Here is a 27,567-nt window from a genome sequence, read left to right as displayed (position 1 = left end):
ACATCTTCAGTGCTTGTCTGGGGGAGCACATTGAGGACGAAATGTTTGCAACCAAATTGGGAAGCTCGGAGCTCAAATCAACAACATAAACAGCTGTTAATTCAGGCTATATAAAATCCATCTTCAGCAGTATCACGTTTACCACAGTAATTAATCAGCTATCTCAGAAAAACACATAAGCAATGCATAATGCAGTACTGCTATTGTACCAAATGCAAATTTTCTAATTCTGAATAGGAAAAATAATTTTCTTCAATCAACTGAGCTGCAAATCTCACTTCCATTTAATTGATAGGAGTATGACACATTCACTATGCGAAGTATCTGAAAAGTCTTCCAATAGCTAAAGTATTTGGGGTTTGATGTCAATAAAGTAAAATGTCTAATATTATATTATGGATAAAATAAAAGCACAGAAAAGAGTTTATGTAATTTTAGTGTTCTTGAAGTGTACTAAATCCTAATGTTGTGTCAGATGACTGGAAGACACCGAATATAAGGAAACCATTTTTCACTGATAGCAGATTGTTAATATAAACTATATTTATATTTATATCCACATATAAAATACCGTATTTTTTGCACTGTAAGATGCAACAGACCATAAGATGCACATTAGCCTTAGAGGAAGAAAACAAGGAAAAAAAATTGCCTCTGCCTCCCAGCATCCATCCGGTATTCATTTGGCTAACATCCTTGCAACAAACAGCAAATAACCTGGTCAGCTTCAAAATGTTATCGCAGCCCCAGCACATGGCTCATCAGAGATCCACTCCGTTGCGCCCACCACCAGTCAACTGAGCTGAGCTGCTACTGTCGCCGGGGAACACTGGAGCCTTCACTGCTGAGTAGCTGATCAGTGGTTGGATTGGCCTCCTGGAATACCGCTGATCAGCTTTTCTAGGCAGCGGGGATTGCCATCACCTATCGCCACTGTTCGCTACTGCTGCCACTCGACGATCGTCAATGAGAGCGGCAAATGGCAGCTGATCGGTGGTATTTCGGGAGGCCAATCCAACCACCGATCAGCTGCTCGGCAGCAAAGGCTCCAGCGTTCCCCAGTAGCAGCAAATAACAGCAGTGGTGACAGGCCACCGCACCAATCCCCCTCCCTCTGCCACAATATTCGCTATATAAGACGCACAGACATTTTCACTCACTTTGGGGCGGGGGGAGTGTGCCTTAAAGTGAGAAAAATATGGTACCTAACTGGCAGCGAAATATAGGCAAATATAGGGGTTTTATTTAACTTATATATTAGAAGTTAAAATAAACTGTAGCTCTGTTTGCCATGTGAGAATAATCTTTTATATTACGTTTTGTAGAAACACAAGAAACAAAAGTATAAAAGCTCGTATTATGCAACACATTCAAAATAATTGTACCATGTCGTGCATAGCATATAGGTCAAAATATGAACAGAACTGAACAGTATTTTCTGAACTTACTTTTTGAAGCTTCTACACTTCCATTGTCAGTCTTCTCTAAAGCATCCAAGCATATAACATTTTCCTGAGCCTGTTGACATTATAATTCATACTTTTGAATTAACATAGTAGTATTAATACCACAGTACTATAGAAAGGAAAAGTCTAAATAACGACACTTTCATTACATCTTTGGACATCTCACAAACTGCTTCTGGGTTACCTCCAGAGCCAATTTGGAGTTCTTGAAAATTAATAGAAGAAAAAAATATCTCCTCCTAAAATATTGGATTTAGCCCAAAATTAAGAATGACACTTTAATAATGAACAAAAACAAATCAATGCTCCAAATCTGTTCATTTATAGTATTTTTGGAACAAACACTCAGAAATCTCAGAAATGAATAGCTTAATTAATTAAATTTATTAGATTTATAAGTTTCTGAGCAATTTATTAAAAACTCCTCCAAAAATTCAGTAAAAATTATTAAAACAGTTTAAACTCGCATAAACAGGCAGTGAAAGCTAAAATAAACAATATAGAAATAAAAGACCCCACTAATATGTACCAATGAAATTCAATACTTCTCTAATTGCATTTGGGGGGGGGGGGAAGCAAAATCCACTATCACATGTATAAACTTCAGCTTTTAATTTTCTCCTCGTAGTTACTAGGTCCCCTAAAAATATAATTGTCTTTTTCAGGAGCAAATGCTAAAGAATAACTGAGAATGAAAACAGCTTGCTCTATGGATAGAAACTACTGTCATCTTGCCAAAATTGTTATCTAAATGCACAGTCCATCAGAAAACAACTTGACAAGCCTGATATGTAACCTTTAAAGAGTTTAGTAAATACCACTTTCTATTTAATGAGAATAAATTACAGAACCAAAGAGTTGGAAGTGATCTCAGAAGTCATTTAATCCAACCCTTTGCCCAGTGCAGGAATACTCATACCACCCTGAACAAATAGTTCCCCCTAGTCTTTTGTTGAAAACCTTTAGTGATGGGAGTATTCACAAATTCAGAAGGCAGGCTGTTTCACTGCACAATAGCTCTTGCAATTAGGAAATTCATTCTTATTTCAATCTTTCCCTGCTAAGCTTTCATGCACTGTTTTAGTCTTACCCATGGATGCTATGGAGAATAAATTCATATGTGCAACATCTTTCTTGTATTAAAGCTGCTATCATATCTCCTCAATCTTCTCTTCTTTAGGCCAAACATAACAAGTTCCTTTAAGCATAGGATTGAGTCTCCAACTTCTTTACCATCCAAGTCACTCTTCTTTGCACCTATTCCAGTATCACAGCATCCTTTCACATGGTTGAGACCAGAACTGGGAACAGTATTCTAGTGATGATCTAATTGGGAGTGGTAGTACTTCCTGGGATCTTAACACTATATCTGCTGATACAGTCCAAAACTGCATTGGCTCTTTTGGCAGCTGTAGCACATTACTGGCTCATGTTTAATCTATGGTCTACCAAGATTCCCAGATGCTGCTCACATTTCTACTATGCTAGATACTTGTTTTTATTATGTACACCTGTTTTTTCCTAAATTCAGAATCTCACATTTCTCATCACAGAGAACTATTTAACATTGAATGGAAATTTGCTTCATTTATTAATTCAATCCTTTGGTCATGATGCATAATCTCTTCCTTAATCCCTAAGAATGTATTTCCAGCAAATTTGCTCAAGGCATTGCTGTCGTAAGAGCCAGATATATATTTAGGAATAAATACAGTAAACATCTTTACATGTAATAAGCACTAAACATTAATTTCTCATTCAAAAAACAGAGTTCTAAAGATTATCTCAATATACCAACCTTGAGATTTTTTTGTTTTTTTGACTCTTCAGCTGCAATACCAGCTGCTTCATTTAAATATTTATTACCAACTTTGCTTTCAAACCATTTTAGATCTACAAAGATTTCACTGAAGTGTTCACGATCAAACTATTAACATAAAGGGAAGAAAAACAAGGCATCAGTCATTCCATAACCTGTTTTACAGACAAAGTTTAAAAACAAAAAGGACCACGTACAGTTAACCAAATACTAAATGCAAAAATAGTATAGTAAAAAATTAATAAGGCAATAGATGAAGCAAGCAAGATAGTTATACTATTAAGTATTGAAAGGTAATAAAAATAATTATGGTAACGTTTATAGAAATCTCAAATTAACCATCAGTTCAAAAGAGTACTTTCTTTTAAGTCAGGGGCTCCCAATCTTTTCTAATACCCCGCACCCCTAGAATGCTTCTAATATATTCTTGCAGCCCCTACAAAAGTAAATAATTATATGTATATAATTATGCATATACACTATAATTTCAAAACTTCTAAACCCAGTTTTTGCATCCCCTGGAATATTGTCTTGCACCCCCAGTTGAGAACTGCTGTTCTAAGCTAACAAGGTTATATCTTAAAAGAAGCATTATTAGCCCACCAATTCTTAAAAAAAAAAGAAATGCAGGCATATTCTGTTTATCCAGATGATCAGTTGCTGTTCCACTGGGGAATTATGGAATTTTCTTTCCAGCAATGTGGTTGACAAATATTAAATCATACAAATATAAGGGTTGTCCTTTGAGCAGAACATAGTTTATTGGGTAAGTAATTTACATAGGAGACAAATCTTACAAACAAGTCTGTCTCATACAAGGTGAGGATGATACTTCAAACTTCCTAGATACTGTTGTCAAGAGGCTAACACTTCAGTTCACTCCAGTTTCCATAAGGGCAATTGTGATCAAATGTTTATTTATTTATTGTGAAATTTATCTATCACCTTAATCTTTATGGGTTCTAGGTGGTTTACAGATAATAAAATAATTGGTACCATAATCTTTGCTTATCAAATTAAAAAAAAGTAGTGGGTTGTGCTAAAAAACCTAAAAATGTTAACAGCTCATACAAAAAAAGGATTTTATATATTTGGGGTTAGTGTTCCAGAAGACTATGCTGGAAGGCCTATATTGATTACGTCACTTCAGAAGCACAAGAAGCACAACAGCCATTATGAAATTCACTATGAAAAAAGATAGGGATTGCAGCCCAGGAGCTCTGAAACTGTGTTGCCATGGTTCAAATATTGTATGGCCGTGGTAGCGAACCTATGCATGTGTGCCACAGGTGGCACGCAAAGCCATTTGTTAGGGCACACGAGGCGTTGCCCTGTCAGCACCAGCATGCATGAACAGACCTCCGGTTTGCTCACAGGGCAAGTTTTCACCCTATGGAGCATTCGGGAGCCTTCAGGAGGCTTCTGAACGCTCCTGATGGCGAAAACCGGCCTACGAGCAAACTGGAAGTTCGTTTCTGAACTTCCCATTTGCCCGGAGGGCCAGTTTTTCAAGGCGAAAAATGGCCTCAAAAGAAGGCCGAAGTTAACTGCTCAGCACACGTGTGCATGCTGGAGCTGACAGACCAACGTCTCATGTGCCCTAACAATTGCTCAATTTGTTCCCGAGCCTATGAGCAAACCAGAAGTCCGTTCCCGAACTTCTGGTTTACCTGCAGGACCAGTTTTTCATGCTCTGGAGGTTTCAGGGAAGTTCTGGAGGGCTTCCGGGGGAGGGGAGGCTGCTAACACCCTCCCAAGGCTCCTAGAAAGCCTCTGGAGTGAAAAAAGCATGCCAAAAACGGGGGCACTGATTGCACGTGCATGCATGGGGTGTGTGTGCATGCACGCTGGGGTTATGTGCATAGCATTATGGGTGTGGCACGCCCACGCACAACCTCCTGCTGCCCCCCCCCCGCTTTTGGCACACGAGCCAAAAAAGGTTCGCCATCACTGCTCTATGGTGTTCAAGTGATGCCATGTCCATATTATAGCTATTAAGAAATTTTATAAACAGTTCTTGAAAATATTGTTTCAGGCACCCAGAGATACAGTTAATGCATCGCTTCAGGTACCAACAGAGTAACCAAAAGTTGAACTGAGGGCCTGGCTACTGATTTACTTCTCTGGCTTAAATACCTCTATTTTTCCATTCCATTTTCCAAGACTGATCCCCTGAATACTTGCAAATCATTCACCTAACACAAAGTGTCCTTTGGACTCCTCTTTCTGGATTACCCTCAAACTAAAAGAGAAAGGATTCTAGACGTGAAATGTAAGAATGAGTTCAGCCAGATTCTAGCATACATCGGAAATGTATAAAGCATCATAGATAGCAATTGGGCAGATATTTACAAAACTACTGAACAAAACCTTTTTCAAGAGCTAGCCTTGAGAAGTTCCTTTCTTCATGTATTCTAATGCTATTTCTTTAATGTTATGCAGTACAAAGAATACATACTTACATCTGACAATTTTATAAGGTATTTCTCAAAGCGGGGCAAGTTGAGGTGCCCACTTTCATTTATATAACCTAAGAAACAGAAGAATAATTTATATTTACAACCATGAGTTGTATGTGTTCCCAGCCCCTGATACTGTTTAAAAAATGATCTATACTTATTTCTTCTGTTCAATAAAGGAATTGTGGAGGCTTCCTATTGAAGAATGGAGGTAGCATACTAATAAATACAGATGCCTTTTCCCCCCTGCAGCCCTCCACCATTATTTAGATCAGATTGGAAAAGCATGGGAGACTGCTAAATGGGGCACAATATCACTTTCTCCTCCAATGCCAGTGGAACACAAGTGCATGTAAATTAGGATCAGTAGATCAGGTCAAAAAAATCAGGTCCACAAACAAGAGAATCATCAAATTTTGCATTCTTCTTCCTCTTTAGTTAATTACAGAAGTGCCTATTTGAGCTGCTTCCAGTGTTTTGAACTCAATGTTTTATTCTTTTCCTTGTTGCCTTGGCAACATCCTTGCATATGTTCCTTAAGGTCATCTTCTTTACAGGTAACCCATGCTTGGTACCACTGACTTTCAGGTACTTTTCTACTCTTGTTGAAAGGGCCTATCCAAAACAGTTATCGGTCACACTAGATGACCAAAGGGAGGGAGCTTAGATCAGAGGGAAAATAGGTATAGAGAATTAAGTGGCTTTTCTCAATGGTGGCTCTAGAGCTGATGCCTAGGGAAGTGGCAGCTGGCCAAAATTGCTTTGGCCTTTATTTTAGGCCCAAGCCAGGAGAACCAGGATCTGTTATCCATGTGCTTTATGCTATACATTAAATAAATAAATTTAGAACTAGGGTGGGGCAACTGCACCTTTGAGCCACTATCCTACCTCATATGTGGTCTTTGGCAAACCTACCAGAGCTTCCTTTAACCCTTGAAACACTTGCTTAACGACAACTCAGAGTGCTGGGATTACAGTTGTTGAGTGAAGGGGTCACATTGGCATCTCACTTAATGACCCCTCTGCTCGACAACCAAGATTTCAGAGCCAAATATGATAGTCAAGGGCTACCGGTATTGTCTACAGCACCCAATCCACAAAATGGAAAGAAAAAAATGAAATTTCCAGCATGATACAGATCACGATATCAATATTAAAGTAATTATTTCCTTTCCCATTCTACATTTTACTCTGTAGCAGGGTCTACTATAAAATCATCTTGCAGTAACTATGTAAGATAGCTTACCTCCAAGTTCAGGCAATGTAGTCATGTATGTTCTATAAAGCAGCGGTAATGCATCATGGTTAATATGAAAATGAGGTAGATGAGGAATAAAATCATTTCCAACAAGAAAGCCCATTAAAATCCAGTCATCTATTATTCTTTCAATTTCATATGGAAATGAAATCTTGTCCTGATAAATAAATGTTGATACAAATAATTAACTAATTATGTAAACCTTTAGCAATTTTCAACAACTTTTAGTAAATTCACTCATACTTACTTTAACTGATGAAAATTCATAGTCAATATATTCTCTCATTAATGATAAGTGCAAAAGATGAAAAGTGGTTTCTTCTGGGGCACTTGCTCTGTAAATTATTAATACAGTTCAGTAATTAAAATGTTAGATTTCATAGATTAAAATGTGAATGTTTAATACTGAAGAAATTCAGTGTTCTCGGTTATTTAGCAGTTTTGCATAACTTCTTTTGCCATCATTTAACAATTTTTGCAGCAGATTACCTTTGTGATTTTTTGCCACCAAACCGGACCTCTTCTCTTAAAAGGGAGAAGTGTGGGTCGTGACTTGTCAGCCCAAGCATTATCTATTGAAAGAAGTAATTTAATAGAACCAATCATTTAAAAATTGATCAATAATGAATGAGATTCTTTCAGCTTATTATACCGATATCAAAAGATCTCACTGACATCTATGAGAATAACACTGCCCCTTTCCACAATGGATAGCATACTATAAAACACACTGCTTGCATAATGCATACAACCCTACAAAATAGCAGGCAAACCAGTAAGAATCTTGTGTGCAAAATAAATCCTTGCAACCTAAAGAGACTCTTTTTACCACAACTATTGACATTTATAATCAAGAATCTTATTTTCCCCCCCCAAATAAATCATGTTGACATGTAAACATACCAAGTCAGCATCTAAACCATAGAGACAGTGTCTTGTGTTTGGATCATGGTCAGGCTTTGTTTTTTCTGATCTAATAAATTCCATAATTTTATGTTCTCCTTCTCCTGGTGTCTGAATGAAAAGAAAAAACAAATTAATAAATATTGAATTAATAACAACTAATTTAAAAAGTCTTATAAAAGTAAATAGTAACCTCGTGGCCTGATAAGTAGACAGTTATGCCTTGCCAAGATTTGTCTGTGGAAATCTTCATATTTACAAAATACTTCAGGTGTTCGTGCAACCTGGCCATGAATTCAGTCCCTAATAACAGAAATCTAAGTTACATTTTTATTCACTAAAATCTTAAAAATATTTTTTCAAATACCATATATTTCTTTAAAAAAGATTTCACAATTTTTAACAGTACTAATATGTTAAACTAAATATGTTGAAATTATGTTAAACATGTACACAATTATAATACAAATATAAATGTTGAAGTTAAACATAAACATCTCTATTACATTACTTCAACTATTTTCTGATTTCAGGAAATACAACCTCCTTGGGACTGCATCTCCTCCATTACAAATCTAATATAAATCTGGGGCAATATCAAACAAGATTATTCAGACACACGCAGAATCCATATATGTGTAAAATTGAGAAATTGCTTATTAATTGGTTTTAGTATAAGATGTAAGTACTTAATTGAAAAGAAAATACAGTAAATAATGAATAACAGTAATTGTAGCTTGCAATTCATGCTGTGTCATTATTGCTATGGAAAGGGAATGGGGTAGGAGAGAGGGCATTCTATAACAGAGGTACCATACTGTTTAGTTTGATATCTATGACCTCTGATATATTTGAAAATCACATTCTTTTATTTTAAGGGAATGATAAAATTCTCATGAAATAAAAAATTAAGAAGTTTGAAATAATGTATCAAAATAACAGAATTCCCTACCTGGTGTAATGCAATTAGAATCAAATCTGGATTCAGTTGGAAGAATTTCTCCTTTTTCTAATGCCTTCTTAATTTTGTCTTCTGCTTCCTTTGCTGACCTATAACAACACTTTGTAGTTTAGTGCTGCAATAATCTGATGGCTACATATGTATTACAATCTCACAACACTTCTGCAGAGATTATGGTGGAAATATCTTCAGATTACAGACAAATTTTGGAGAATACCCATGCCAGCCCTTGCTCACACATAATGTACAGTTTCCTTAGCAAAATAAATTTAATTAAAATTTTATATTATTTAACTTTCATTATGCATATCTATAAAATTGCATGGAATAGAAGAATTGGCAACATTGTTAACATTGAATCTATAGATAGATAAAATCATCCAAGGAGTTGTGAAAGAAGTCCAACATCTCCCCCTGAATTGACAGTAAACCTGGGGATTGCTTGGCAGCTCTCTGATGAAAATACTTAAAGAAGTTTACGGACAAAGAACAAATAGACCAGTGATTCTCAACCTTCCCAATGCTGCGACCCTTCAGTTCCTCATGTTGTGGTGACCCCCAACCATAACATTATTTTCGTTGCTACTTCATAACTGTAATTTTGCAATTTTCCGATGGTCTTAGGCGACCCCTGTGAAAGGGTCATTTGACCCCCAAAGGGGTCGCGACCCACAGGTTGAGAACCGCTGAAATAGACAATCTATATTCTTTCCTAAATTAGACTAAGAAAGACATACCATAGCTTACAAAGGCACCACCATTTTGAGGGACCAGAGCTGACTGCAGCCCCAGAAATCTGAAACTACTATTCTAATATAAACCATAGGAGAAATTAACATACAATTAAGGCTTAATTATACACTAACTATTTAATAAACGAAACTGGTTTTAGTCAGTCATCAACATAAATTAAACTATATCAGGTCTCCATTTTGTTAACCTGCATTTTAGAAAGTAGGCCATGAAATGTGCTAAAAAGGTGCATACTCTTAACACAATAAAACATGAAAAATGACTAGATGAAAATATTTGATGATTCAGGTGTAGTTGTAAAGTGAAATGTCACATGCCCTTGCAGACATATGACATCAGTTCTGGCTGCAGTCATTGTGAATCACTGCAGATCATTAAATATGATGTCCTACGACCTTTAACTTTTATTTAATTTATAAACCGCACCCTCTCCCAGAAGGGACTCGGGGCGGTGTACAATCATATTAAAAACACAATAAATATACATAAATATAAATATAGATATAGATGTAGATGTAAATGTAAATGGAGGAGGTAACATCTAAACTGTACAATAGTAGTTAAAGTTCAAATTTAAAATGCATTAAAAACTATCCCTAAAAAACTATCCCAGAGTAAAATGTTTGCCAGGAGGTATAAAATGGGACTATAAATGGGCCAGGCCAGCTAATTGGAACAGGTGGGTCTTGAGTTTCTGTCGGAAGGAGCGGAGGTCGGTAGTGGTTCTGATATCGGGGGGGAGGTCATTCCAGAGGGTTGGGCCCATCACAGAGAAGGCTCTACTCCTGGGCGCCGCCCGTTGGCATTGCTTAGTGGACGGCACCCGGAGGAGTCCCTCCCTGCGGGAGCGAATTGGTCGCAGGGATGTATGAGGTAGGATGCGATCCCGCAGGAAGCTAGGTCCTGTGCCATGGAGCGCTTTGAAGATGGTAATCAACACCTTGAAACGCACCCGAAAAACCACAGGCAGCCAGTGCAGCTCGCGCAGGTGTTATGTGGGAGTACCTGGTACCCCCCATGATAGCCCGCGCGGCCGCATTCTGGACTAGCTGTAGTCTTCGGGTGCATCTCAAGGGGAGCCCCATGTAGAGAACGTTGCAGTAGTCCAGACGGGATGTCACCAGCGCATGAGTGACTGTGCGTAGGGCGTCCCGGTCCAATAGGGGGCTCAATTGGCGCACCAGGCGAACCTGGTGGAACGCTCCCCTCGCCACGGCTGTCACATGGTCATCCATCGACAGCCGGGCATCTAGGAGGACGCCCAAATTGCGCGCCCGCTCCACGGGGGGCAGTTGCTCGCCCCCTATGGCCAGCGATGGAGTTCACTGGTTGAACCGAGACGCCGGTAGCCACAGCCACTCCGTCTTGGAGGGGTTGAGCCTGAGTCTGTTGTCCCCCATCCAGACCCGAACGGCTTCCAAGCACCGGGACATCATTTCGACGGCCTCGTTGGGGTGGTTTGGGGTGGAAATGTACAGCTGTGTGTCATCAGCGTACAGATGGTATCCGACCCCAAAACCACGGATGATCTCACCCAGCGGCTTCACATATGTGTTGAACAGAAGGGGCGAGAGGACCGACCCCTGCGGCACCCCACAAGTGAGCGACCTCAGGGTCAACCTCTGCTCCCCTGCCAACACACATTGCATCCGGTTGGAGAGGTAGGAGCCGAACCACCATAAAACGGTGCCCCCTACTCCCATCTCCTCCAGCCGGCGCAATAGGATACCATGGTCGATGGTATCAAAAGCCGCTGATAGGTCTAATAGGACCAGGATAGAGGAACAACCCCTATCTCTGGCCCTCCAGAGATCATCAACCAATGCGACCAAGGCCCTCTCCGTGCTGTGACCGGGTCGGAAACCGGACTGGCGCGGGTCTAGATAATCGGTCTCCTCCAGGTGCCGTGGGAACTGTTGTGCCACCACACTCTCTACAACCTTCGCTAAAAAGGGAAGGTTGGAGACGGGACGATAATTAGCTAGCTCCGTCGGGTCCAGGGAAGGCTTCTTGAGTAAGGGCCTCACCACCGCCTCTTTCAAGGCGGCCGGTAAGGACCCCTCACCCAATGAAGCGTTCACTAGACCCAGGAGCCAGCCTCGTGTAACCTCCCAGGCTGCCAGTACAAGCCAGGAGGGACATGGGTCCAATAAACATGTAGTGGCTCGCAGCCGCCCACGTAACCTGTCTAAATCCTCGGGGGCAACAGAGTCAAACTCCTCCCAGCGTGGTCCCTCAAGACTCGCTTCTGACCACAACTTGCAACTTCCTGCTGGCTTCCCCACTGAGTTCACTTGTCAAAATTTGATGGTGAAATTTGCAAATGGGGATCATGTGACTGTGCAACTGTTGTAAATGCACATCAGATATCAAACGACTGCATTAGGATCACGTGACTATGGGGACAATGCAATGGTAGCAACTTCGAGGACCAGTTGTAAGTCTACTTTTTCTGCACCACTGTAACTTTGAACACCTCTGAATGAGTTCAATGGTCAGTAATCAAGGACCACCTTTACTATCTCTCCCTACATGGCTTCCCTTCAGAAAAGAATGATTGGGTTGAAGCCAGCACCACTTATTCCCCCTTAGGTTTGGCCAGGGAAGTCAGTTTGTTACCAAGAGCAGGAAACATTTCTAGAGTTCCATAGTTTTTCCAGGAAAAAAATATAGCATTGAATGAGCAATCCTACATCCACTCCTATAAATAATCACCAGAGTATGAAGAAACAAGCATATTACATCAAAGTCTGCAGGAGGTACAAAGAGACCAGTGAAAACAATAAATGAAAAACCAATTTTACATACATACCTAAAACGTCTGCCACGTTGCTGGTTCATTTTTGCTCTTGGAGCTACTCCATCAACTGCCATAAAAAAAACTTTTCTTGGCTTAATAATGCGAAATAAAACTTCTAAATAATGAAATATATCAGCAAAGATCTTATCTTCAGAGATTCGGAAATGAACATCATCATCATTAGGATGTGAACATTGATGAATAATGCCATTCATGTCCAAATATAAGTTGTCAAATTCTGGAATCTAGAAAACACATTAAATATAGAAATTGTTCTATAAAGACAAGTTTTAATTAAGTTAAATGTCTTCTGTGAAAATTATACTTTGCATTATCTAATTTCATTTTATATCTCTACTTGGAAAATATATATGCTAATATTGAATATATTCTGCTTATAAGAGACCACCTAAGTTTCATAGATACATATTGTATATCCTGTCTTCCATGAAAGTTTTGATTAAAAATAAAATTTAGAAACTGCTAAAAATAAGCTTTTTACTGTTAATAATTATTCTGTAATGATTACATTAACTTTAATTCTAAACTCTTTCATTTTTAATAGTGCCAGAACTTTTCAAAAAGTGCATTACATAGATCCATATTTATTTATTTAGAGAATTTATGTGGCCATCCACTCACTTTCAGTGACTCTAGGCATTTTACAAACAATAAATAAAAAGCCTAATATAAAAGCAGTAAAAACAATACCCCCCCCCCCCAGGTGACATCAAGCAATTACACAAGCCACTTAATGGGATATATCCCACTTTGGGTTTCCAAGCTCATTGCAAAACCAGACCTTCTGGGCCTTATGAAAGAGTGTCAAATTAGGAGCCAATCTAATCTCCATGGAGATGATGTTCTAAAGGAAGGGAGAAGGATCTTCTGGATCCCGCCAGATCTACCTCTTTAGGAAAGGGAACCTGCAACAATATTCCCTGCCTCCCCGCTATAGTGAGTCAGATGGATGTAACTGGAAAGAGATGGTCCTTCAGATAACCTGGTCTCAAGTCATGTAGGGCTTTAAAGGTGACAACCAGCACCTTGAATTGCACCCAGAAGCAAATCGGCAGCCAGTGCAACTTGTGCAGGAGAGGTGACATGTGGGTCTGCACAAAACCATATAGGCCACTGCATTTTGAACCAAGTGGAGCTTCCAGATGCTTTTCAAGGGCAGCATCTGGTAGAGCACATTGCAATAGTTGAGAGGTGACTAGGGCATGAATGACTGTTGGTCCAGGAAAGGGTGTAACTGGTGCACAACCTGCAGTTACACAAAGGCCCTCCTGGCCATAATTGTCAACTGCTCCTCAAGCAGAAGTCATGAGTCCAGGGGAACTCCCAGATTGTTCACTGGATCTGTCTGAGGCACTGTAACCCCATCCAAGACCACAGATGGCAATTCTCCATGGACCAAAGAATCCCAACTCAGAGTCATTTGATCTTGCTAGGGTTCCATTTCACCTGTTGCTCCCCATCCAGCCCTTAACAGTCTCCAAGCAATGCTACTTAATTTGAAATACTCCGATTCAAAACATTTTGCACACTATTAACTTGTAAAACCTTATAATGTAAAATCTCAACAATTGACACAGAAGTTCCATTTTTAAATATCAAAAGCATATCTGACTAAAGCATATCTCTTACCAGAATAGCCAATGTCCTATAAGAGTATTGAGACAGGTTTCAATTGTGTTTTGCTGATTAAGATGCAAAAACCACAATCCAATAATATTACACCTATTAATTTTCTCATTACAAAACTTACTGGAGATGGTGAACTTCACAATGTTCCAATTATTCACATATGTAATACAATTAAGGGGCAATGCTAAATATTAATAACACTAATCCATGATGAAATCTATGCTCTGCTATAAAATGATTGAGTTATCATTCAATATAAACTTGTGTCCCTAGACACACAGGTGCCCACCAGGATTTTGACATATTCTTGTTAATTCTTTGCCCACCTAATTTGGTCAGCTTTCACTGGGAGACAAAAAGAAGTTTCACAATTATTGTTTCATGGTGAAGATGACTTTGAATTACTGTGCTACTTCATGTATTGGAAGTGAAGAGAGTAATATTGAAAGTTTATCCCTTTTCTTGTGAAAATGGGCTTAGGAATCATTATTGCACCAAGAAGGGCAATATAGCAGCTCTCTCTATAGCAGTGTTGGCGAACCTTTTCGGCACTGAGTGCTGAAACGGGAGCGCGCATGCAGCAGCGCCGGAAACCGGAAGGAGCTCCAGTGTGCATGTGATGTCCTGGTTTCTGGCATGCATATGCACACAAAGACCAGCTGGCCAGCGCACATGCGCATAGTGGAAACCGGAAGCTAAGTTTCCCGGTGTTCACATGCACTCCAAGGAGCTCTTCAGGTTTCCAGCAGTCCCGCACATGTGAAGACCAGCTGGTGGCGCACATGCTGGAACCCGGAAGAGCAATGGAGAGATGGCTCTGCATGCCACTTCTGGCATGCATGCCATGGGTTCGCCATCACGGCTCTATAGGCTTGTAGATGGGCAGGAACTACGCATATGAATCTCCTCAGAAATAAATACATGTGAATAGCTAGATTCAGTGGTGGGTTCCTACCGGTTCGGCTGAACCGGTAGTGGTTTGGCAGCCTGGGTCACTGGAATCTTGTTTTTCAGTTCTGTGCATGTGCAAAACAATTTTAATTGCACTGCGCATGCATGCACACAAGCAAACCAGCAGTAGTGCTGGCCGGAACCCACCCCTGGCTAGATTTACATATACATTAAATTATAATGCAACTGGTTTCCATCTGACTGAACATGTTCTAGGAACCCTGTTCATATGTACAAAAACTGTATGTTCCTAACAAAAGATATAGCATGACATTTTACATGCCTTAATTTCTAAAAGGTTATCTACTGCAGCCCACAAATTATATATTACTAAGATGCTACTCATCTTCCCAAAACAGCAAGATCCAAATAATTTTTTATTTTATTATATCCAAAATATAATACAGCAAGTGTATAGAAACATTTAATAATGAACATACAAGTGTACATAATTCATTTTTTATTGTAAAATTTTATTGGTTTTTACAAATGTTTTGAGGAAAAGGGTAAATAGGTATAGAAAATTTTGACAGCTACATCATGTGGAAGGTAGAAATCCCCCCCAATCTCACAACTTTTGCAAAAAAGAAAAAGAAAACATCAAAATTTGAATAAACATTGGCAGCTTGTTTTTACATTCAATCATCAATATATTCAATCATCTTTTGTATCACTTCCAAGAATTACATTATAACAACAATTGCAATAATGTTTCAACTCATTTTTGTGACCTGAGTCTTCTGAGTGTTGCCTCCTCCCCCCTGTCTGCTAGCAGAGCCGTGGCCCCTCCCTCCTTCATATCTTGTGTACTGTCCCGTTTCGTCTAGGAGGGCACTATGTTTCTTAATAAAGGCCTCTGCCTCCACAACACTCCTCCTGTGTTGATTCTAATTCTGCTGCCCTCCCAGAAAATCAGCATTCCTTCTGGCAATAACCATCTGAACCAGATTCCATTATTATATAATTTCTTTGCTAAAGAGGAATATTTCTTCCTCTTATCTCTTACTTTCTTTGGAATCTGTTTAAGAATGGCTATTTCTTTGTCTTTATATTTTAGTGGTCCCACCCTTTGAGTTCCTAAGACCTCATCTCTTGTAGTCTTTCTAAGAAATTTAACATGTATTTCCCTTGGCACGTTGTGCGTTCTAGCGTATGCTGAGTTAATCCTATAGATCAAATCAATATCCCACCATAGCTGTTGTTTATATCTTTTAATATATTCTGCTAAGATTGTGGTCATGATCTCCTTGAGATCTTCATTCTCTGTTTCTGGCAAGTTTTGAAATCTAAGGAAAAAAGACATTCTCTCAAATTCCACCTTTATCATATGATTTTCAAATTCTATATTCCCCTTCTGGATTGTCTTAACCTCTTCCCTCAGCCCAGTCGCACCCTCCTCCAGCACACCTATTCCCTGTTTATGTTGTGTTGCTTGTTGTTGCGTTTCTCTGAGCTCATCAGTTAAATCTGCCATTTGTTTTTTCTGTTCGTCCTGTCCCTTTATAATAGTTTGAAACATTTGCTCAATGGATAGTTCCTTTGAGCTCTCTTCAGTCACTTTAGGTTGTAAAAATGAAGCCAGTGGTGTCTTTTGGATGACCGGGCTGGACGTAGAAGATGTTGGGGCCAAAGACGGCTTACCAGGCGGTAATTTTTTAGGACCCATATTAAGTTCAGAGATAGCTATAAGTCTGCACGAAGAAATGGCGTCTGTGGAAAGACACAACCGGGAGAAGTCATAAGGCAAGCAAGTCCAGAGGAGAGCGTTGGTCTCTATACAGCTCCAAGCCAGGTGATATAAATCAAGTGTTCCAAATCCAAGGGAGATACGTGCAAGGAGAGGCTCCTGGAGATCTCTAGGGTGTGATATAATACAAAGCCAGAAATTCTTTCAAAAGGCAAACTTCATAAGTGCAAGAAGAAGGAGGAAGTTGGCCATCTTGGCTCCGCCTTCACAGGAGATCAGAAAGCAACATCCAAAGTTTCCATAAGATAGTTTAAAAGAATCAACTCAGCAGTCCTCCTTTGCAGTTGTAGCATGAAATCATCCTCCCATTGTTTAAAGGAAGAGAAAGTAACTTTTAACTCCCTCTCTCTCTCTTCCGAGAGACAGGGATTTTCCAATTGCCGCTTTTCCGAGGGGGGGGGGAAACCCCTCCAGTCTTAACACTTCAAAAGATTGAAAGCACAGTTTAAGAAAGGCTGCTGTTCATCGATTAAGTAGTTAAAAAGGAGATTGAGGGAAGCTTCCCACCTCACCGCATTTCAGCTGTAATGTCCGATTAGTTGTTTCCTTCCACGCTCCGCTCGGCGAAGGCACGCTGCTGCGCACCCCCCACGCTCCCCGGCTCCTGGGGCAAAGCTGGAGACCCCCCCTGCGGCCGCCGCCGATCTAGGGGGTCCCGTCCTACAGCAGGGAGCCCCTCCAAGGCTCCCTGTGCTCCCCTAAGCTTAAAGGGAGCCCACCAAGACGACGAGCAGCGGACGCGAGCATAATTCTTATGAACTCACCATGCTTTGCTTTACCATTTTAATATCAAAATCTGTAAATACTTTAACCCATACAAAAAGGATTAAAATAAAGCAAAATAACAAAATAAGTAGAAAAATGTATTAAAAAACTCTTACATTAAATCATGAGACTCATAGGCACAAAACGTAACACAAAAGGCACTTAAAATATATAATAGTGTGAAACAATGATCTGTGTTTATTTAAACATTATTTGAGGATTTACATTTGAAGTGATTAAAGAAAAAGGCAATAGGCATACATTTAAAGGCCAAAAATGTTCTATACAGATAGTCCACAACTTATGACCATAATGGAGCATTTATGTTGCTAAGTGAGAAATTTGTGAGATAAATAAGTGAGAAAGAGCCGTGATAGCGCAGCGGTTAGAATGCAGTACTGCAGGCTAACTCACTACGCACTCCAGTTCAATTCTGAGTGGCTCAAGATTGACTCAGCTTTCCAAGGTGAGTAAAATGAGGACCTGAATTGTTGGGGGCAATATGCTGACTCTGTAAACCACTTAGAGAGGGCTATAAAGCACTGTGAAGCAGTATATAAGTCTAAGTGCTATTGCTATTCCTATTTGTTGAGTTTTGTCCCATTTTATGACTTTTCGTGCCACATTTGTTAAGTGAATCACAGCAGTACAGAGGTGGTATTCTGCCGGTCCACACCGGTTTGGGCAAACCAATAGTGGGGGCGGCGTGAGGCTTCGCCCACCCACCCAGACGTCAACACATGCCCAGATGTGCCCAGCTCCCGCATGCCCAGCTCCCGCTACCAAAACAGTAGTGAAGAAAAGAGGATACCATTACTGCTGCAGTAACATAGTTGTTAAGCGAATTTGGTTTCCCCATTGACTTTGCTTGTCAGAAGGTCACAAAAGGTGATCGCATGACCCCAGGACACTGCAACCATCATAAATGTGAGTCAGTTGTCAAGCATCCAAATATAAATCTTGTGACCATGGGGATGCTATAATGGTCATAACTGTGAAAAATTGTCACAATCACTTTTTTCAGTGCCATTGTAACTTTGAACGGTCACTAAATGACCATTGTAAGTTGAAGACTACTTGTACTTGAATGAGAATCAATAGGAAAAAAACAAAATAAGTCTGCACAATATTTCCATTTAGAACTGTACTTTTAAAAAGAATTTTTATCCAGAAATTCAATTCTGGATACAAATTATATCTAAATTTTAATCCATTATTTTTATTCTGTATTGAAGAAGCTATATATGTAAACTAATTTATTTTGAATTAAACCATACCTGCTAATACTAGGGTTGTATAAATCGTATTACAAACTACGACAACTTATTTTAGAAACAATATTCCTCTGAAACGAAGTGCACTATCTTTAATCTAGTATTTTATTTTCCACTGGTTTAAAGCAGGTCTGTAACTGAGATGCCTCAGGAAAAGAATGTCAAGCTAGGAAGCAAACAATAACTGATAATATTGCAACTGTATGACACTGCATTTAGCTAAATTCATACAGCACTCATATGACAAAATCAATTAATAGTATTATGCCTTAGCACAATTAATTATATCCTATGCGAAGTATTCCTAAACTGTGATTCAATAGAAATTTCATATGATTACTTTTATTAATTCTGCTAGTTAGGACTACACTATTATTTGTTTCCCTCTTTCTCAGCATAACCACTTGTGTTATTGTTCTTCATTCTTTGTTTTGAATTCTTTGTACTCCTTTAAATTGTTGGCGAGTACAAAAGAAACTATATTGAATTTTTAATGTAACAGACATGAGGAATGCTACATTTCTCCAACTTGTCGCACATTTTCAGCAATCTCTTCTTCCCCGAATTTGTTAAAATGATAAAGTACACTAGGATGCGATGTGCTTTATAAATCCGATTTAAATTTGAAAACAATACTAATAAGAGGAGTTGTAATCTCCTTAAGCACGCTGTTGGGCTAACAAGGAAAAGAAAATATTTCTAATGACGTGGAGAGTTTTTCCTACGACACCATGAAGCAGAACTGAAAGTAAACTGGCAGGTTCCAGACCTCTAAAAATAAGAGCCCGCCGCTCTCTTCTGCGCGGCTTCCCACACGAAATGAAAACTCCGAGGTCGCTGGGAGTTCCACAAAACTCTTTCCAGACCCGCGTTCGTTCCTAAATGAGATGCCGCCGCTGACATTCGCGGTTAGGGTGTCCAAGACACCCGGACAGAAAGGAAAAGTTGAAATGTGTTTGAATATTAGTAAGCTGTAGCTTTTTTCCCCCTCGGGCTCACTCCTGTTCTCCACCCATTTCCCATCTCCTGAAAAAAAAAGAGAAAGCGGCCTAAAACTCTTGAGCCCGGGAAATAAATAAATAAATAGAAGAAAAATGAAAGGACTGCCAGCAAGTCGGGAATCCAAAATGGTATCTCCGCCACGGCGCTTTCCAGGTAGGGATGCACGCAACAATTCCAGATCCAGGCGCGGCTTTATTGCCAGACCTGTCCATCACACTAGAGGCCCCTCACGAGGGAAAGAAGAGAATCTCCCCGGGTGCGACGGCTAGGCTCGGCTTCCCTCTCCGGAGCAGGGAAGCGCAAACCCGCAGCGGCTCACCTGATGCTCCTTCACCACCTGACTGAGGCAAGGATACCGCTCCGAGACCCACCGATAAAACTTCGGCACCCCCATAGCGGCCGGCTTTTCCCGCAGTCCACTCGGACCCAAACAAACGCCTCTGCCACCTTTCCTCTCAGGCAAAGCGCTTCCTTCCGCCAAGGCCCCAAATCATAGAGCGGGCCTCGCCAGAGAGGACGAGTCAGCGTCGGAAATTAAAGGCGGGCGCTGGCGGGGGACGCTTCTTATTGGATGTCGTGAGAATTGCAGGTTTGCAATCATCCTGTATCGGCCAAAGTTTCCCCTTGTTACTGCAGGTGATGGAGGAGAAAAAGTGGCGAAAGTAATTTTTTCGGTCCCCAGATTTCCATCAAACAGTAGAAGAGAGGATTAAAAAAAAATTCCCCTTGAAAAATCCATAATGGGACCGGGGGGGAGGGGGAATAAGAGGACGACCAGCAAGGGAGCGAATAATCAAACTAAACAAGAAATTGATTTGTGATGAAACATTTAAGCTTCTCTTAATGTGCTAGGAAATCGGCACCTAGCTAGCAGCAATCAATATGCAATATATTAGAGATGAAGTTGCCAAGCAGAGGAAGGTAGAAATGGGAAGGCTCTTCTGGCCCTAGCTGGGGAGGGATTGGTAGAGGTGAAGCAGGAGAGGTGAGGCTGGTTGCTGTACTATTGAAATAGTGGGGAAATGGGTATTTTTCACAACCATCTAACTCCAATTCGGTGTTGTCACATATAACCAGTTATTGAGTGTCTGAGAGAGTGGGTTATGAGACAGCTGAAAGGGCATGGAAAAGAATGGTAGGAAAGAGTCTGGGCCATTCTAGGAGAAGCAAATTTGTTAATTTGGTTCCAGTTTATAATTCCAACCTGTTTTACCAAACTTAACCCAAATTAGGCAACCAAATTTCTGGACATGCCAGACTGAAATTGGTGCTTTTTGAATAGTAGTGTTGGAAGATCAAAGGTTTCCTGGTTCGTTCCCAGCCGGGAGACACCACCGATGCTTAGAAGAAAGTTTCGTGAAGACAGCCACCTGAAAGTTATGAGCTTTATTGAAGGAAAAAAGGGGATGGGAAGGATGAGACGCAGCTCTGTCGTTCCCAGGTCTGCAGCACCATATACAATTTGGTTTCTCCTTATATACAGTTTTTCTTGCCCCTGGCTACGGTGTAAATTTTAATGAGAATAAAAAGGTTCCTTTATTCTGGATGATCGTTCTGATATTGATTCTCTTGTCTTTTGGGTTTCGTTTGTCTGGTATCTTGCCCTTATGTTAATCTTATCATAAAACCTGAAGAGGATGTTTTCCTGTTATTCGGGGCGCTTATACAAAGGGATCTGTTTTATGCAGATGGTCATGGTGTTCGTGTTATCTTGTAATCATTGCTAGATTCGGGGTTTTCCCAATTCCATTATGCTTTTCCTAATCCTATTATCTTATCTCCTTTGTGACTAAGTGTAACCTCTTCCTGTTTATGTGTGCGTGTTTTCCTCTAGCTTTGGTCCCTGATTATGTATTCATTAATTCGTTCCTGTTTGTGCTCTCTGGATTATTTTTCGTTACCTTACTACAGTAGGTTGGTAATAAATCCAGCCTTTATTGATGACTCCACTGTGGATGAGAAGGCATTGCTTGTATGTGCTGCTAACAGCTGGCTAGATAATGAGCCCCTCTTACTGAGATGGGTCCAGGAGTTTCATGTCTTGCTTTATCCCTGTCCCAAGCAAGAAAGGTATTACAGCAGTTGTGTGCTGGGAGATCAGTCCTGGCTATTGTGAACACTGGCGTGTGAGATTAAGCTAAAGGAATAAAATGGAGTTGCTGCTTTTGTGCTGTTCTCACAGAGATATGGCAGTATCCCTCTCTAAACTGCTTGATTTTATGGATATGGATTTGCTCAGACTATTGGTACTGGCTAATTTTAACCTTTTCTCATAGAGATTGGAGGTAATTTGGGAGTTTATTTCTGCAGTGGCACTAGACTTATCAGTCGCCCAACCTTTATATTGCTGCTACACATTAAAGATAGTCCTAACTATGGAAATGTAAAATGGGTTCTGGAGAACATCTCCACCATATCTATGCATCCATAATGATGGTGTTAACTAAAACTACAACTATTGCAAAGAAAGGTGGCCAGTTAAAATAGCTCACTCGGAGTATCTGATGAATCAGAAAGATTTCCTGAGATTGTTTGGATAGGATGAATACAAATGAATCCTTTAGGAATGCTATGGGGAACGAGAGAATTTACTTCCTTTTCTCTTTCACTGATTCTGTTGGGCTATTATATAGCCCAAGCTAGAAGCATAGCTGGATTTTAATGTAATTTAAGAAAGTACCAGCTAGAAACATAGCTGGATTTTAATGTAATTTAAGTGCAATAACATGATTAGAAATGAAATTATTCTGGAGGAAATTACTTTAACTGGAAGTAAAGCCAATTCTTATTTTAATACAGTTGTGCTTCAGAGTTACTCTCTCAAAAGTGCTTTGGGGCACATGGGAACACAAACATGGCACCCATAATACCTGAAAAAGATGTTTTTTGTCCATTTCTTCCTAGCTCTGTGTCTATAATTTCTCCTAGTGTTGATATTATTAAAAGTTGAATGGATATGACTATTATAAATATAGTTAGCTTTAGTGTTCACCATAAGGAAGGAGGGAAGACAGGCCCTGAATCGGGAAGACAGGCCCTGAATCTTGGTTCAAACTTTGGTTCATTATAACAAAGCAAAGACTGGTCAAGGAAAAAGATAGTTGCAGACAGTTGCAAGGTGGGGTCGATGGGGCATAACAATTATATTTTTGGCTGTAAACATTTATATTTTTATCTTTATGTTCAGACAGACCATGAGGGGTGTATCCTGTTATCTGTCCAGGACAGGGGATAGTTCCGTATTTGTCTAGCAGATGTTAAATGTTCCTTAACGTATTTTTATTCTTGGCTTCTTCTGTATTTTCCCATTTCTCCTTTTACCAAATTTAGCAAATGTATGCCTACGTATATGCTTACGTCAAAATGACTATATAGGATTGTTGATAGAGACTGTTCGGGGTTCAAACCCCCATATGCTATTTTAGCTGTTTGAACCTGCGCAATAAACTTTCTTGCATTGCAAAGAGCTGGTCTTTGAGTCCTCAATTTCCACAACAACATGGCACCATCCAGATGGGACTCTTAGACGAGGCGAAATTTCGCTGAGGGCAGGTTTCACCCTTCGCATCCAGGGGAGGCCACTCCCGACTTCCACGGCGCCGTGGGGAAAATTTATCTCCAGGAAAAGGTAGGGGCCTCTCGTGGGATCGACGGTGCTGGAAAACCTAGTCCAAGAACCCTTGAATGCAAGAAAGACTTCTTTTCCTGGCCAGGACGTGTGTGAAGACTTTTCAGGCGAGTATATGTTAACTTTGTGAAGTACCTATCTCATTTGAAGATAGAAGAGGGGGACTGATCACCCTCCTGGAGTCGGGGCGTCGACCCTAAAGAACTCCGTGTTAGGTTGTGTGGGTGGTTGCCACCGCAGTCCCCGCTAGTGGTCGTGGTTTTTCCAAGGCTACGGGTCGGTGGTTGTGCTGTTAGAAATGGGTGGGTCATCAAGCATTTCCAGCACACCGTTGGGATGCATATTGAAAGGGTTCGAGTCCTATTTCAATCACACCCATTGTGCAACGCCCTATCCTGGAATTTCTAAAGAGAGATTAAGATATTTGTGTGAGAAACATTGGCCCCACCTGGGGGTGGGGTGGTCAACTCAGGGATCTTTCAGAGAGCAAGTTATAATCAGTTGTGGCTTTTGATTCACCAACATGAGGAGAAATATCCCAATCAATTTCCCTATATAGATCAGTGGCGTACCACTGTGGTAGAGAGGGCGGATGAGCTCTTACAATGTCAGGCGGAAATGGTGTGGTTATGCATTGCCAGACAAAAGGGAAATAAGTGTAAAACATCTAAAAAGAATTGTAACAATTGTTGTAATGAAAACATAGCAAAACTTCAGAAAACAGAGAAAAATGTAGTTAGTGAAAAGAAGAGGATGTGGTGAGGTCCCCGCCGTACCTCAAGTTGCTGCGGCAACAGGGGGGGGCACCAGCAGTGTGTAGGAAGCAGAAGCTTGCAGATGTTATGGCAAAAGCAGAAGTTAGTGGAGAAATGTCTGTGAGTGAAGGAGAAGGAGGGGGGTCAGGAGAAATGGAGGAATTCGTGGCAAGATCTGTTATATTTTGTTCCTAGACAGGAGAGAGATGTAGAATTGCAATATGTGGATGATGTGTTGGTGACAGGACAATGTGAGGATACTTGTTGGGAGAATACCAAAAGGCTGTTGGATCTGCTATTAGATTGTGGTTATAGAGTATCCAGGCTGAAAGCGCAGTTGGTAAAAGAGAAAGTGAGATATTTAGGCTATGATATTGAACAAGGACGCAGATCGCTAGGACCAGAACGAAAAGAAGCAATTTTAACAATAGCAGAACCCAAAAATAGAAGACAACTTAGGGGATTTCTTGGCTTAGCAAGTTTTTGTAGAATTTGGATTACTAATTTTGCTCTGATAGCAGCACCTCTATATGCATTTACTAGAGGAGCAAATGTAGATCCTTTCCTTTGGGAAGGAGAACAGAAAAATGCTTTTAGAAATATTAAAATAGTTCTTACTTCTGCACCTACTTTAGCATTGCCTAATTTGAGGAAGCCTTTTAATTTGTATGTGGATACCAGCAAAAATATGGCTCTAGGAGTGCTCACTCAGAAACTTGGAAGGTGGCAACAACCTGTTGCCTACCTATCCAAACAATTGGATGGAGTGGCCAAAGGATGGCCGCACTGCCTGAAGGTTTTGGCTGCAATTGCTGAGTTGTTACAGGATTGTAACAAACTAAAATTTTCTTGTCCTATCAATGTGCACACCCCACATGCAGTACAGTCAGTATTAGATAGTAAGGGACATTTATGGATTAGTAACCAGAGATTGACTAAGTATCAAGCCATGTTGATTGAGAATCCTCAAGTGCAGTTGATAGTTTCCAATAGATTGAATCCAGCTACATTGTTGCCCACAGAAACTGAAAAGGAACATGATTGTTTGCAAGTATTAGAGACAGTGTATTCAACTCGCCCCGATTTATCTGATATCGCTTTGACAAATGCAAAACTTTATTGGTATACAGATGGCTCTAGTTATATGCATGAGGGGAAACGTGTGGCCGGATATGCGATTGTGGATGATGAAGGTGTTGTAGAAAGCGGACCGATAGGAGGGAAGTGGAGTGCTCAGGTGGCAGAATTGTGGGCATTAACAAGAGCTTTAGAAAGAGCAGAGAAAGAGACTTTGAATGTGTGGACTGATAGCAAGTACGCTTTCCTGACCTTACATGCTCATGGAGCAGTTTATAAGGAAAGGAGTTTTCGAGATTCTGCAGGGAAATATGTCCAGCATGGACATTTGATTAGTCGCCTCATCGATGCAGTACATAAACCTGCAAAGGTTTCTGTTATGCATTGTAAAGGCCACCAGAGGGGAGACGATAGGATAGCCCAGGGAAATCGACTAGCAGATTTGGAAGCCAGAGAAGCAGCCAAGCGGGCGGGCCCTACTCCTGATTTAGCAATTCATGTGGCAATGGATTTAGGAGTGATTCCACCAGAAATAAAGCCAACATACACTCAACAGGAGTATATTAAGGCCACTCATGATTCACATGCTAGTATAAAAGAAGGTTGGTATGTGATGCCAGATAAAAGAATATATGTGCCGACGTCAGTAGCATGGACATTGGTCCAGCTATCACATGAAACTACTCATATGGGGAAAACTGCCTTAGAAACCGCCCTGAGTAGGGATTATTTCATTAATGGACTGGCTGGAATAGCAGCGAAAGTTGTGGCCAAATGTATTATATGTGCTAAGGTAAATCCTAGGCAGGGACCACTCTTGCCCCCTGGAACCATCCCGGTGTCATATCTCCCAATGGATTATTTAATGATTGATTTTACAGACATGCCAAGCTGTGGCCCTTATAAAGCAATGTTGGTTATGGTTGATATGTATACCGGATGGCCAGGGGCTTTTCCCACAAAAACAAAACAAGCTAGAGAAGTGGCTAGACTACTCCTTAAAGAGATAATCCCTAGGTTTGGACTTCCATCCCATATCTCATCAGATAATGGGCCTGAGTTTGTCCATCACATTAACCAGGCGGTGGCTAACGCAGTGGGGATCAAGTGGAGGTTCCATAGTGCAAATCACCCTGAATCGGGAGCGATGGCTGAAAGAATGAACAGAACCCTTAAAGAAAGGATCATTAAAATCTGTGCGGAATGTCATTTGAAATGGACTGATGCCCTTCCATTGGCTTTGTATGCTGTCAGGTGTTCTCCCCGACGCCAACACAAACTGTCACCTTATGAGTTAATGTTTGGGCGTCCACCTACATTGTTGAGAAGAAACTTGGCGGGGTGGCCTGACTTGGGACATAAGGGGGGTGTTTGGAATATGGAAATGGTGCAAGAATTAAACAAGCAAGTTGAAAAACTCCGAAATTATGTTCAAGAACAAAAAAAAACCCTCCACTAGTAACTAAATGTCACCCATTTAAGCCGGGAGATAATGTATGGGTAAAACATTGGAAGAAGGAACAGTTGGAAGGGAGATGGAAAGGTCCATATGTGGTTATAATGGTGTCACCCTTGGCAGTGAAAATAGCGGAATCCAAGTCCTGGATTCATTGGACGAGGGTCAAAGCTGCTGACGTGGGATGGAGCGTTTCAGTGGACCACAGAAATCCTACCAAAATGACATTCAAACGTGCTTAAATCACTTGCGTTATGTAGATAAATAGGTTAAGTGTACCCAGGTTGTGTTAAGAAGGCGGAAGAAGAGGACCTAGCCCTGCAGGGACCACACCCGGAAGCTGGTTCCCAAGCACGGCTGAAGATTGGTATGGATTGATGTTTGAAGATTGGGTTTAGGGACTGTGAATAGCAATAGTAGGATCACTAACGCTAGTGTTGCTTTATCACTATCGGGAGTGGTTTTGTGGCATCCCAAAACCTAATGATCCTTTGATTAGTTTGTCTCCATTATCAACACCAGTGCCTGAAACCCAACAGTTGGTGACGTGGATTGAATTCCTGGAAGAAAGAAGCAACCCCTGCTAAGTCACATCCTGGAAGCTGACTTTCGACGCATGGGTGAAGATTGGATGAGTAATACATAGTATAGCATACATATCTTATTATATAACTGAATAGGATAAGTCTATATGTGTTGGTTTTGTAATTGTAAGTGTGGGTGTTGTTGCTGTGCACATTGTATTGATTGTATTGCATACTCACATTGTGGAATTGAATGTGATGTAAAAATTATAGAGGACGTATTATCACCATACACAGGTTATAGAATAGATAACACAGT

General features: G+C 40.5%; 1 protein-coding gene across 4 annotated transcripts in view; it reads right to left on the bottom strand.

The window, feature by feature from the left end:
- Positions 1-20,342, bottom strand: part of XRN1 (5'-3' exoribonuclease 1) — a 79,223-nt gene extending 58,881 nt beyond the window's left edge. For 2 of the 4 annotated variants that reach the window (XM_081954427.1, XM_081954426.1), the window contains exons 1-11: positions 20,128-20,340; positions 12,432-12,664; positions 8,858-8,955; positions 8,099-8,208; positions 7,906-8,016; positions 7,492-7,574; positions 7,250-7,337; positions 6,991-7,159; positions 5,748-5,815; positions 3,265-3,393; positions 1,449-1,518 (exon numbers count right to left, since the gene is read on the bottom strand). In XM_081954427.1, the coding sequence (XP_081810553.1) occupies positions 1,449-1,518; positions 3,265-3,393; positions 5,748-5,815; positions 6,991-7,159; positions 7,250-7,337; positions 7,492-7,574; positions 7,906-8,016; positions 8,099-8,208; positions 8,858-8,955; positions 12,432-12,664; positions 20,128-20,202 (1,234 nt within the window). In that variant the 5' untranslated portion in view covers positions 20,203-20,340. Of the gene's footprint in view, positions 1-1,448; positions 1,519-3,264; positions 3,394-5,747; positions 5,816-6,990; positions 7,160-7,249; positions 7,338-7,491; positions 7,575-7,905; positions 8,017-8,098; positions 8,209-8,857; positions 8,956-12,431; positions 12,665-20,127 lie in introns of all 4 variants that reach the window. The other 2 variants (XM_081954429.1, XM_081954428.1) reach the window with 2 other exon arrangements.
- Positions 20,343-27,567: the final 7,225 nt, after the last annotated feature.

The sequence above is a fragment of the Natrix helvetica genome, assembly GCF_964273705.1.
Source record: "Natrix helvetica genome assembly, chromosome: 5".
Taxonomy (NCBI): domain Eukaryota; kingdom Metazoa; phylum Chordata; class Lepidosauria; order Squamata; family Natricidae; genus Natrix; species Natrix helvetica.
The sequence above is the reverse complement of the archived record's forward strand: the minus strand, read 5'-3'. Positions and strand labels throughout refer to the sequence as shown.